General features: G+C 46.6%; 1 protein-coding gene across 4 annotated transcripts in view; it reads right to left on the bottom strand.

Annotated features, from left to right (window-relative positions):
• Nucleotides 1-13,432, bottom strand: part of COL22A1 (collagen type XXII alpha 1 chain) — a 337,498-nt gene that overhangs the window by 21,715 nt on the left and 302,351 nt on the right. For all 4 annotated transcript variants that reach the window (XM_063726825.1, XM_054518874.2, XM_054518873.2 and 1 more), the window contains 4 exons: nt 9,979-10,032; nt 7,428-7,472; nt 6,536-6,589; nt 4,408-4,461 (listed from right to left, as the gene is read on the bottom strand). In XM_063726825.1, the coding sequence (XP_063582895.1) occupies nt 4,408-4,461; nt 6,536-6,589; nt 7,428-7,472; nt 9,979-10,032 (207 nt within the window). The remainder of the gene's footprint in view (nt 1-4,407; nt 4,462-6,535; nt 6,590-7,427; nt 7,473-9,978; nt 10,033-13,432) is intronic.

Below are 13,432 nucleotides of genomic sequence, written 5' to 3' on the forward strand. Positions count from 1 at the left end.
CAGGGATCGCTGAGCTAGTAAGGTCTAAAATCAGAGCAGCCAGCTGGATTTGTGGACTGCTTACCCATACTCGGCCCTTCCGCGAACGCTGCATAACGCTTCTCCCTGCACCTTCCTCCGCCCACCAACCCATCTGTGTCCCTCTAAAAATATGTACTTTGCCTTATCCCTATGGAAATTCTATCTCTCCTCCTTCTTTCTCTAATCTTCCCTTCGCAGGGAGGATAAGGGCCAAGACATTGCAGAGAGGATAAAGGCCAAGACACAGTAGCATACGGTGCCAACACAGGCCATGTGCACAGAAGGCAGGGTGGTTCTGGGCGGCTGCCTGTGCTCTGTGCACTTGAGGCCTACTGGGGCTGGGACCTGGTTGCCTCCTGGGCTACAGAGCCACTCCTGTGTCCTGCTCTCCCTCGCCAAGCCCCTTGGATCTCCGCTTCCCAGGAATGGAAACCACAGCTCCCCTTTTCAACCCTTTTGAGCTCCAAACTCCTATTCTAAGACCCCTCCTTCCAGGATGATCTTTGTGACAAGGATTTCTAGCACACACCAGCCAGTCTGGGTGTTTGAGCTGCAGGCTCTTGAATGAGAATGCTGGCGTCCAAATCCTGGCTGTGCCACTGACTTGCAGTGTGATCTTGGGTAAGTTACTAGACTTCTCTGTGCCTCCATTTCTCATCCGTGAATGGGGACAGCAATCACACCTGTCTCACAGGGTTTGGGGAGAAAATGAATGAATCATGTAAATGCTTCATGCAGTCCCCAGCACTGAACTCCACTCCACTGGTGCTTGTTAGAAGCTAGTGGCTATGAGGTGGTAGCCGTATGGCCTATTCTTACCCCTGGGTGGCTATAGATTTTAGAGAAAGCAAAATGAAAGTTTTCAGGCCACACATACATTCACAATCATCACAACTATTGACGGAGGCACTCTATACATATTCAGTGTCTAGTTCAAAGTTGTGTGACCTTGCCAGAATCCTCCTCGCTCAGAAAAGCACAGAAATTTCAGTGGAGTAAAAATGAGGTTGTCAGAGAAAGAACTCAGAACTATTCTGTGTTTAAAAACAAAGTAGATATTTGGCAAACTTCAGTAGCTCATTTTTGGTATCAAATTCCTTACGATGTACCTGAGAATTGATAGAAGCAAGCTAGAACCACACAGCAGCCTTTGGGGGCCTTGGAATTTCAGGGCCACCCCCCACCCAGCATGTGGTACGTGAAGCCCTTCACAATCTCACCAGGCCAGCTGCCGTCTTCCACCTCACACAGCTGTTCTGAGTACTCTCTGCTCTCCAAATATCACTTTCCAGCAAACCATGGTGGCTTACACCTATAATTTCAGCACTTTGGGAGGCTGAGATGGAAGGACTGCCTGAGCCCAGAAATCTGAGACCAACTTGGACAACATAGCGACATATCTACAAACATTTTTTTTAAATTCGCTGGGCATGGTGGTATGCACTTGTGGTCCCAGCTACTTGGGAAGCTGAGACAGGAGAATGGCTTGAAACCAGGAGGTCGAGGCTGCGGTTAACCATGATCATGCCACTAAAGTCCAGCCTGGGCAACACAGTGACAGCCTGTCTCAAAAAAAGAAGTCACTTCACTTTCCCTCTTCTGTGCCTTTGAATGTGTTTGCACTCATCGAGAATTTGATTGCTGCCCTATGCCAAGAGGCCAGGGAGAGAAGCAGAGCTAAGGCCCCTCTTGCCTCCAGGAATGGAGAAGACCTGGCTTGGGGCACATTCCAAGGGCTGGGCACTGTTCTCTCACTTCACTGGATTACCTTGCTGGATTCTTACAGCCTCCTTGTTCCGTCCAAATTGCCTCCATTTTACAGATGAGAAAACTGAGTCCTGGGAGAAGTGCAGAAGCTCACCTAGTTCATGTGATGAATACGGGAGAGGCGGAAATCAAGCCCAGATGGCTGAACTCCAGAATTGGATGCAAAAGCCCAGTGAGGGAGCTGGGGGGGACCCAGTCATAACCACCCACTCCTGGAGGGTTCTGGAGCAGGGTTTCTCAAATTTTTGTCCTTATCACTCCCTCCCCAGTTGCCTTTTTACACATTTTTTCCTAATCTCTCCATATGAAATTTTAATATCACAGCTAAGCTACACACCTGTTTATGTACTGTATCCATATCTGCATTTGACACACACTCTTTGACACCTCAAGAATCAGTGTTTTCCCCATGGGGCTGATATCACCCCACTGAGAGCTCACACCCAGGGAGCCTGGGCTTCAGCTCATTTGAGTCATTGTGGCCCCATCAGGGGAGACTGTGACTCTACCTGCTAAGTTCTGAAAAGAAGGGACATCCAACCTCACAGGACCTGCCACACACCCCCTCTGTAGGATCTCAAAGACAAAGCCCATGCTTGTCCACAGTAGGGTGGAGAATACAGGATTTAGCATCAGAAAGTCCTGGTCTTAAACCGACCTAAAGCTCTTACAAGCTGCATGACCTAGACTTGGGAAGCCAATATTCATTCACTTGTTTATTCCATTACTCATTCAAAAAACACACAACATACAAGCTTTACAAAATAAGCCAGTTGCGAAAGATAAAGTGTTGTGTACAAAATGTGTCTTCTATATGCTCGTAGGCATATTGAAAATATTTTCAAAGATACACAAAATGCTTCTAACAGTGGCTTCCTCTGGAGGGTGGGATTGGGTGGGGGTAAAAAGGGAATTTTCTTGTTACTTTGTGACATTCAATTCTGTCTGATTGTCTCTACAATTAGCATGAATTATATTGATAATAATATATAAAGAGACACAGATATCAAAGCTGCCTTTCTGAGATGGCCCCTGGGCCTAAATGGGATAGTGTATGCTTTTCTCTTTGCACAGCACTAGGCATCTAAATATCTATTTTTGACCTTCTCCATCCTCTCTCAGGCTGCTCTTAGAAAAGAGAAGGATTTGCCTCTGTGCACAAACAGGCAGAGATAACGTCCAAATATTTATCAAACATATGGAATGCTATGGAGTTCAATTGTGTCCCCCCCAAATTTTTAAGTCCTAACCTTCAGTTCCTCTGAATGTGACTGCATTGGGAAATTGGATCATTGTAAAGGTAATTAGTTAAAATAAGGTCATATTGAATAGAGTGGGCCCCTTACCCAATAAGGACTGGTTTCCTTATAAAAAGGGGAACTTTGGGCCAGGCGCAGTGGCTCACGCCTGTAATCCCAGCACTTTGGGAGGCCGAGTGGGGCAGATCACTTGAGGCCAGGAGTTCGAAACCAGCCTGACCAATGTGGCAAAACCCCATCTCTACTAAAAATACAAAAATAATAATAATAATTAGCAGCGTGGTGGCACGCACCTGTAATGCCAGCTACTCAGGAGGCTGAGGTAGGAGAATCGCTTGAGCCCAGGAGGCAGAGGTTGCAATGAGCCAAGATCACACCACTGCACTGCAGCCTGGGTGACATAGCAGGACTCCATCTCAAAAAAAAAAAAAAAAAAAAAAAAAGCAGAGGGCTGGGCGCGGTGGCTCACGCTTGTAATCCCAACACTTTGGGAGGGCGAGGTGGGCAGATCATGAGGTCAGGAGATAGAGACCATCCTGGCTAACACGGTGAAACCCCGTCTCTACTAAAAATATAAAAATTTAGCCAGGCATGGTGGTGGGCACCTGTAGTCCCAGCTACTCAGGAGGCTGAGGCAGGAGAATGGCGTGAACCCAGGAGGCGGAGCTTGCAGTGAGCGGAGATCGCACCACTGCACTCCAGCCTGGGTGACAGAGCGAGACTCTGTCTCAAAAAAAAAAAAAAAAGAAAGAAAAAGCAGGGGGGTGGATTTTTGGAGAGAGACACAAGCAGGGAGAACACAATGTGAAGATGAAGGCAAAGGCCAGGGTGGTGCCCCCACAAGCCAAGGAACACCCTAGAGAGCCAGCAAAGCCCCAGAAGCTGGGAGAGACACCTGGAATGATTCTCTCTCAGCCTCAGAAGGAACCAACCCTGTTGGTCTGAATTTCAGGCTTCTGGCCTCCAGAACCATGAAGCAACACATTTCTGCCACATACCACATTCCATTCACAGTACTTGGTTACAGCAGCCTCAGGAAACTAACCTCTAGCAAGCACCAACCCTTTGTGTGGCCCAGAGCTACAACAGAGCCTCGGAGCAAGGTCCTATAGAGCTCCAGCAGTGCCCGGTGGCACCTTTGTAATTCTTATATTGTTGTGGGGGATGGTCCCAGAAAAGAATCTGAGTGTTGGGGGAGGCAACTAGGGCGACTTAGGGGGGCAGCTATTTACCAACTGCTAAAACATATTACAATTTTTTAACAAAATATACAGTGGCACCAGAGGGAACTAACTAAATATCATTGTGGTAAAATACCCTGTAATAACATGAAGCACATTAGTAGCAAAGCAAAACTCACCGGTGGGCCCCTTGGTCCTTGGGGACCCTGTGGCCCAGTGGGTCCAGTGTCACCCTGGAACAAAGAGACAGAGGTGGTGTCATCATCAAGTCACTCTGTGAAGGCGATGGCATCACAATTTCAAATGTTAACCAAACCTCGCCAAGTTACCCAAAGGAACCAACAAATTGTCCAACATGTTTCATCGTCAATTGTCCATTATTCCAAATATGGACAAACTCCCTTCCTGTGGGTGAGTAAATGCACACAAGCCCACATTTGTGCATCCATTTATTCAGTTACTTCTTAGACACCCTCCACCTTGTCCCACAGGGGTTTCAGGTGGCTCCATCTTGAACAAAGAGAAACAATCAGAGGAGAGAATCTCTCTTGAAGTTCTCTTCCTGATTCGCTAGACGTGACCTGGAACCATTCATGTCTGAGTCACCAGGGCGAAAAAACCATGCCACCCAGGTGCATAGCACCTTCCAGCTTGCTAAGCAGTGTGATTCACCACCACCTTGCAGAGTCTTCCAAGCAGCCCTGTGACAGGGGCATAATCCTAACCGTGTGATGGATAAAAAATCAGAAACTTGGACATGCTCCTACACAAAGTAGACTGAAAAACACTCTCGAAAATGGATTTTTAAAATAAAAGTCAAATGGCTAAGCTGGAGGGAAGGAAGCATAGCCCATCACCTGGCATCCCAGGGTCCCATCCCAGCTCTACCCCGAGGTACTGGGCGAGCTGACCTCAGTCACACTCCTGCCTGGGTAGCACCCTGCATCAGTTTCTACAAACTGAAGTGCAGGGGGAGGGGATGGACTGTATCACGATTCTCAAGCTGCCCTTCAGCTTCTGAGAAGCCCCCTTTTGGGTGGGGTTGGGGTGGGCTCTACTTTTAGGTGTATGCATAGGGCTCCACATACTGATCTTATAAGACAGATTCCACAGCTAAGAAAGCACATGTGAACTAGATCTGATTTCTCCTAAGTATCCTTTCCAGCTCCATCATTCCTGGGAGCAGATCAGCCACAGGGGCCACGTGCTCCGGTGTGTCAAGAGCCATTGGGGAAGAGTCCACTTCATCAATTTAAAAGCAGGTCCTGAAGGACCCACATGGTGGGCATGAGACCACTTTGTACCTCAGTACCTGGTGCCTCTGCATCTGACCAATCGGCCAGTTCCATGATGCCACTCTGCATCTCACATGTCCAGCCACCCTGCAGGATGCCACATGCAAAGGGCTGGTCCCTGGGGGATGTGGAGCTGGTGGATTCTGGGCTCCAGGCAAGCTATTCCTGTCTCTGACTCTCTGGGTGACCATAAGTCAGTCCCTTAATCTCTCTGCATCTCAAATTTTTCATTTGTACACCCGGGGTCAAAATTTCCCTTGTTCTGTCCTGGCACAGTGGCTCACGCCTATAGTTCCAGCACTTTGGGAGACCGAGGCAGGTGGATCACCTGAGGTCAGCAGTTCGAGACCAGCCTGACCAACAAGGTGAAACTCTGTCTCAACTAAAAATATAAAAATTAGCCGGGCGTGGTGGTGGGTGCCTCTAGTCCCAGCTACTCAGGAGGCTGAGACAAGAGAATTGTTTGAACCCTGAAGGCGGAGGTTACAGTGAGCTGAGATCACGCCAATGCACTCCAGCCTGGGCGACGGAGTGAGACTCCATCTCAAAAAAAAAAAAAAAAAAAAAAAAAATTTTTTTCCTTGTTCTGCCAAGATCCCAACACCAAATAAAAGGGAGAGCCATTCAAGTGGTGTACAATTAACACAGTGGCGGTGAGGGGTGTGTGGTTTCTATGAGCACTGCAGAGCCCGAGAGATGGAGAAATAATCCGCGAGAAACTCTGAAATGCCTCTCAAGTCCATTTAAGGCTGGATCCAACAGGCCTATCATTTGTACCAATGGACAAATCATGACTGATCCAGAAAAGCTTCCTTATCAACCATAAAGCCCAGGTATCCACCTACTAGGTTGGAGGTGCCAATCTCATCCTTGCCAACCAATCCTGTGATGTCATCTGTGTGCCTCTTGGCAGTGCTGCCACCAGCAATTGTGGGGCAGTTTCTGGATGTCACTTCCTTGATACCCCCACCCCCAGCCCCAGCCCAGCCAGGTCTCACAGGACCCCACTTACATCTTTTCCTGGTAACCCTTCCTGACCAGGAGGCCCCATGGCACCAGGCTCTCCCTAGGAACAAAAAGGCCTGCTATTAGGGAAGGAGATGCTTCAGCCACTGGCTGCCTCAACCACAGGGGCACCTGAGGAGCTGGGAGAGGTGGAGAGGCCCAGGAGCCCTGTCAACTTCTGTACTCAGAGCCCCAGCCCTGAGTTGAGGTCTGTGGCGCACCCAGGGCCAGCTGTGAGTGCCTGGAGCCATGCCGTGCCTCTCTGTGCAGCTCAGGCAGGGAAGAAGAGCAGCTGAAGGCTCTGGTATCTACACTTGGAATTCTGCCTTCTTATCTGCTCATCCACTTGACCCTCTCTACACCTGTGCTTGCTCCTTGGTTTCTAGATCATGCAAGGGATCTAACCAGCTGACCCATAATGTCACTTCCATTCTGGGCATTCAGAGGAGGCAGAGGAGTTAAAGGATAAGAAAATAGTCTCTGGAGTCTTCCCATCTGGGGTAAAAGTGATGCTTTCTGTATATAAGCTCTAGGACCTTGGGAAATCACCCATGTCCTCTGGGACTCAGTTTCCTCCTCTACAAAAAGAACCTAATAGCAGCAAGCACCTCACAAGGCTCAGGGCTGATGTGCGTGACACACCTGAGTCCAGACTGATTCAGCCAAACTGGTTGGCCATGATAATGTCTGGCCCCCAGAAAAACCACCTGAGGGAATTAGGCCAAGAGGTGGGGATGGTGCTTCCAAGGTGTCCCTGTGCTGGCCTGCTCCATGCTGGTGTGCTCCGTGTCCTCTCTCGGGTAAGGCACTGCCATGGCCTGCAGGCGCAAGAATCTTCTGTCTGGGAAGTGTAAGCTCTGCCCACCTGGGGGGACCTCCAAAGTGAGGCGCCCACTTACCCGGGGACCGGGTGTGCCAGAATCGCCTGTGTGTCCCTTGAAGCCCTAGGAGGAAGAGAATGGAGTTATCGACCATGACAGAGCAGGCTCTTGGGGCAGAAGCGGGCAGGCATACCTCCCTGCCTGCTTTGACCCACGTTACCCCCACTCATTCTTTACCATTTGCAGGATACTGAGCCCTACTTGATGCCATGCTCGGTGCCAGGGGTTTGACAACTGGATACCAAGAGCCCTTCCTCCCAGCCCACTCTATGCTGTGGGCAGCGCTGCCAGGGTTCATCCCACAAATGCCTCAGAGTGTTGGGGCATTGCCCTACTGGTTCAGGTGTCTCCTGCTCTCCTTGTTCCTCCTGATTGTTCCAGGCTTATAACACATGGCTTGGCCCGCCCCTCTCTGCACGGCTCCTGAGTCAGGTGATTCCCTTGTAGGGAACATCGCCTTCACCCACAGTTAGGTCCTGCGGCCCCTTCCTTGTTCCTGTGGCCATTGCTGGTCCTACCAACACCCCTGAGTAGGTTCAGCTCTGGGAGCTACATCCCGGGCCATAGTGCTGGGGTTTCCTTGTCCAGAGTTGCAACTTGGAGGCATATTACCTGAAGCACCACTACAGAGTTTTGGGCCCTGTGAGTGAAGATTAAACCATTAGCAGAGCTGAGGCCATCATTTCTTATCTCCAGGCCAATCTGTGTGAAAATCTGCACTTGGTGGATGTAAAGCTAAAGCTCAAGGATAACAAAAATGCCCGCCTGACATAGTTTTGCAGTATGAATCTATGGAAAGGATTGCCATATGCTCTTAAGTTTCATGCAACTGGGCTGACTGTGAGTTAGGTCTGGGATGGGACCATGGCTCCCACTTTGTTGCTGTGGGATCTTGGGAGCTCTACTTCTCTTCTCTGGGACTCAGTTTCCACATCTGTAAAATTAGGCTAGAACCTATTTCTGCAGAGCTGCTGTCAGGACTGAGTAAGACTGAATAAGGACTGCACAGTGCTCTCCAGTTGTTCAAAACAGTCCAACTACATTTTCCTGGAGAGGGCTAGGGATTTCTTGGGGCTCGGCATCTTCCTCAAGGACCCCAGAATTCCAAATTCAGCCAGCCCAGAGGAAGAGACTCTGGTGTGCTCTCCTCCCATCTAGTCATGACAAAAGCACCAGCTGAGAGAGCCACACTCAACGAGCCAGGCATTCTGCTGGGAACGTTACATGTCCTACCTTCTCCTTTAGTACTTACAACCATTCTGCAACAGTGGGAGCTATCATGACTGCCATTTCATAGAAGAAGAAACAGGGGTTCAGAAAGGTCCTTGTTGCGACCAAGGTCACAAAGTCAATAAATGACAAAGTAAAGGCTGAATCCAGGTCTTTCTATCTGAAAACCCACTCCATTCTACATAGCTTTGTCCTGACTTATTCTATGTCAGCCAGAGGAGCTTGCTCTTCTTTTCCCTGCCTGGCTTTCTAACCTCAGCTCTTTCACTACAACTTCCAGTTGAGAGATGGGTCTTGCCCCCAATACAGGTTCCATGGGTTTCCTGGCTGAAAGGGAGCCCCTGTCACTCCCATAAGCCAAGAACCACTTTTAATAAATTGATCACTAGCTCAGTGTTGCAATCCCCATAAGAGGTAATATTCCTCATTCTTGGTTGTTTTCTGGTGTAATCATGTGAAAAACAAGGGGATTTAGGAGAACAGAAAATTTATGTTTGTATTTTATTTCCTTCTTATTGAATACTAGCCAGAAGGTTGATTTTTTAAAAGAAAAATATTAAGAAAATAGAGCTAGGATTTTGATCTGCTAGATAAAATCCAGATAATTTTAGGATAATCATTTAAAATCATATTTTTTTCTAAAAGCAATTTAAGAAATTGTGAAAACAATTTTGAAATTATGAAGAGGTGAAACATTTAGCATAAAACCCAATAACCCTAAAATACATAGAGTTCATTTTTGTAGGTAAATAGTATCTGTGTCTGTTTATATGTATAATAGCTAGATATACATGTACATATATAGATGCTAGAATTCATATACAGAAAAAAGGACTAGAAAAAATACACTGAATATTAAAAACTTTACTTCTCTGTTATAGAATTAGAAGTAAATTAATTTTCTTCTCTATACCATTTTTTGTATTCTTTTTCTTATTATTACCATCATCATTATTATTAATACCATTAGGCAATGAGAATGGGTTACTTTTATAGCTGGGAAAAAAAACCTTAGCTATGGAAAGTGTTCAAAACTAAAATTAAGATTCATTTTTAGGTTCCATTATCCAGAGAAAACCCATTGAAATTATAATAAATCAAATGAGAACAAAGAAAACTTTTAGCAACAACAAGGTAATGGCTGCAATTGTGAAAATGAATTTCACAGCTATGTAGTGTGACAAAGCTGAATTGACTGCACAGAAGCACAGCCGTCTGGAGGAGAAGGACTTCTGGGACCCCATGGTCGGGCAGTCTGGGCTAGCCCTGCCCACAGTGGTGAGAGCCATGTGGCTGATAGGCTTGGTTCTACCGTCCCCCACACACACTACACACTTACAGGTGGGCCTCTGGCACCCTCTGGTCCTGGTAGACCTGGCTCTCCTGCTTTGCCCTGAGAGTAAGGAAGAAAAGAAGAGTTTGAGGACAACATGGTAAGAATCTTCCTATTCCTGGCTCTCTGTGTTTCCTACCATTCTATTCCCACAAGCCAGTCTCTGTCCACCCTGTCAGCCCTTTTCCCTGGCGTCTTGGTCCTTCTTAATCTACACAAATCTCCACCATGTATTCAGGCCTATTATATTCCTGGTTTTCCTGGGATGGTGGTGGTTACACAGGTTTCATCTCCAAATTAATTATGCTTAGTACCCCCCTTTCACTATCAGAAGCATCTTGGTGTGGATGAGAAATTATATGGCCATCTTAGTTACAGATGACTTTACGCCCACTTGCAAAAACCATGTCAAGGCCACTATTAACACTTGCACTTTACCGATGGCAACACTGAGATTCAAAGTGATATTTTTATGAAGGTATTAAATAGCAAAGCCAGGCTGAATTCCAGCTGAGTGCCACACCTAAGCGGATGCTCTTTCCAGGTCAGCCGCAGTACCTACTGGCAGGGCGACCTGTGACGTACACAGCCTTTTCCTCACCCCGTCATCTTAAAAGAGCTTGTCAGGACACTCTTACTATTTAAAATTCTTTACTGCCCACAGCTTGGCATTGCCCTGCACAGAACCAAACCAGGAACAGAAGACAATAAGAGGCTTGGCAACTCAGGTCCATATAAATTGAAGATGGGGTCAGGGGAAGAATGAGGGGAGGAGGAGCAGAGGAAAGTAGATGAAAGGCTAAGTTAGATGGATGGGCAGAAGGGGCAGCACTCTGGGCCTGGAAGACATGCCTGTTCCCAAACCTTCTGTCCACCTCATGTTTACAAGTTATAAACCTTGGAAATCATATGCAGCCCATTACTGAGGAGCGGGGAGAGAAAGGAACATCCTTGGACTTAGAAAAAAAAAAAAAAAAAACTATAGAAAGAAGGGTGAGGCCTAAAGCCCTGACTTCCAGGTTTGTCTGCTTCTTAGTTTAGCTGTGTGATCTTAAAGTGTCATTTCCTTTCTCTAGATCTCTGGATCTGTAAATTTGGGACAGTCCTCCCTTGTAGGTCTTTGTGATAGAGAGTGTACATAGCCTGGCTCCTGCCTCAGAGTCAACTGTGATGGCCATCACTGGCCCAAGGCACCAGCAGAAAAATGGAACAACCAGCAGCTACTGAAGGTTTTCACTATGATGTCACTGATGCCTGACTCTTGTTAACCCTCAGGCAAAACACTGAGGCACATAGAGGTTCAGTCATCTGCTCAAGGTCACACAGCTGGGGTTCTAATCCAGGCATTTTGGTTCCAGAGTATGCACTTCATCCTACAGTATAATTAATGCTCAAATATCTCTTAATAAAAATTAAGCAACAGGCAACTCAAAAGGCTGTCTATATATCCATCTGTGTATCCATCCATCCATCCATCCATCCATCCATCCATCCATCCATCCATCCATCCTATGTTCTATTTATCTGGCTGGTCTGTCTATCCATTTGTGCTCCTCCCATATACAAACTTTGAATGAGCAAGTCAACTTGAAGAGGGGGCACCTAGTACCTGTAGCAGATGCTGCCATTTTCCAACCACATCCCCGGGGGCCCACCCAGGGAGGTGTCTGCCTCCTTCTGGAGCAGTTCCTGCATAGGTGGAAGGGTGGACATAGAATGAAGATGTTCCCTGACCCTAGGGGATACTTGACTTTGAAGTGTGGAAGGCCCAAATGCAGGGAAGTCAGTGCCTCCAGAAGCAGTCAGAGGATCTCCAGTGAGGCTGGGCCCCAGCCTGGAGTTACCAGTTGCCAGCCTGCCTTTCCTTCTTTCTCTGTTCCATTCCCTTCCTCCCTCCCTCACTGGTTCAGGGGATCACCTCCTAAATACTCTACCTGCATCAAAATAGGCATTGAGTAAACAGACTGAATGAAGACCAGTGTCCTCAGTTATTCTGAACTGTAAACAACAGCCTCTCAGCACAATATATGTTCTCCAGAAAGGTCAATGCACTGCTCTGCAGCAGTAAACTCCGGGGTCAGCCTGCAGGAGTGTGAGTCCTAGATGCTTCATTTACCAGCTGTATGCCCTTAATCAAGCTATCATCCTCTTTGTGCCTTAGTTTCCTCATCTGGGAGAAATAATGGTACTCACAGCCCATAAGGTTCTTCTGAGGACTACAGTGGAAAAATGTAATGAAGTGCTCAGTGCCCCACCCTAGGCACACACACAGTTGCTGTCACAGTGTGATATGTGTGCTTCTCTCTAACCTTGCCACATTTTTGCCCAGGCTGAATGCCATTTGCCCATCATGGGCAGCTCTGCTTGGTGTCAGTCCACAGCAGCTCATCGAGACTTTTCAATTTTCTCAGTTGCTAAAAGCTCTTTCTTTTGCTCTCAGCAATGAATTTTAGTTTCAGCATCTGGCAAACAGTGTAAAATGATAAAGAAGGTGCTTCCAGCAAGTTGCGTAAGATTCAGAATGAGTCATAATAGTTTATGACCAAACAAATTAAATGGAACATAAACCTCACTGTAGAAACTTTTATGTAATTCCACTTAGTGGTTCTAAAGGCTCTGCAGTTCTAGCCTCACCAGGAGCTACAACTAGGGCAGTTGGGAAAAGTAGCTTACTAAAATAATTGATAGTTAGATAAGCCTGATGCATTTAACACATTTTCTACATTATATGATTACACAGCAACTCTGGCAAGTTGGTATATTATTCTCATTCTATTTCAAAAGAAACTGAAACTCATAGATGCTTTCTGACTCACCCAGATCACAAAACCTGGTAAGGAGTGGGGCCGGAATCTGAAGCAAGCTTTGTTATTATTGTTGTTGTTGTAATTTTGGCATAAAATATTTTTATTTAATCACTATATTTTAAATTTAATTTTATCGATAAGTAATGCATACTCATGGCTCCAAAAATTAAGATGATAACAGTAAAATAAAATACCATGGAATAGAAATTTGTCTTCCTACTGCTATGTCCCCTTGTCTGACAATCATCCTCCCATGGACAGGAACTACTTTTATGAGGGTTTTATGGAGTCTTCCAGAGTTCCTTTAGATAAACACTAGAAAAAGATAGGCCCACAACTATTTTCACACAAAATAGGACAGACTATATACGTTGTTTTACTCTTTGCTTTTCTACTTCACAATCTATCTAGGAGCAGTCCTGCATCAGTATCTAGAGAACAACCTCATTCGTTCTGACAGCTCTTGGTATTCTATGTGGTGGACAGCTCATCATTTAACTAGTCTCATACTGGTGGGCATTTGGAGAACCCGGGTCTCTAAACCACTGATGCCATCCTTCATCTTGCCTTTGGTGTAGTGTCTGTGAAAGGGCTTTGGGAAGACCTAAGAGCTGCTAGGAACTGATGAATCATCATGATGAATCTCTGATCCA

This window comes from Pongo abelii, chromosome 7, assembly GCF_028885655.2.
Source record: "Pongo abelii isolate AG06213 chromosome 7, NHGRI_mPonAbe1-v2.0_pri, whole genome shotgun sequence".
Lineage (NCBI taxonomy): Eukaryota > Metazoa > Chordata > Mammalia > Primates > Hominidae > Pongo > Pongo abelii.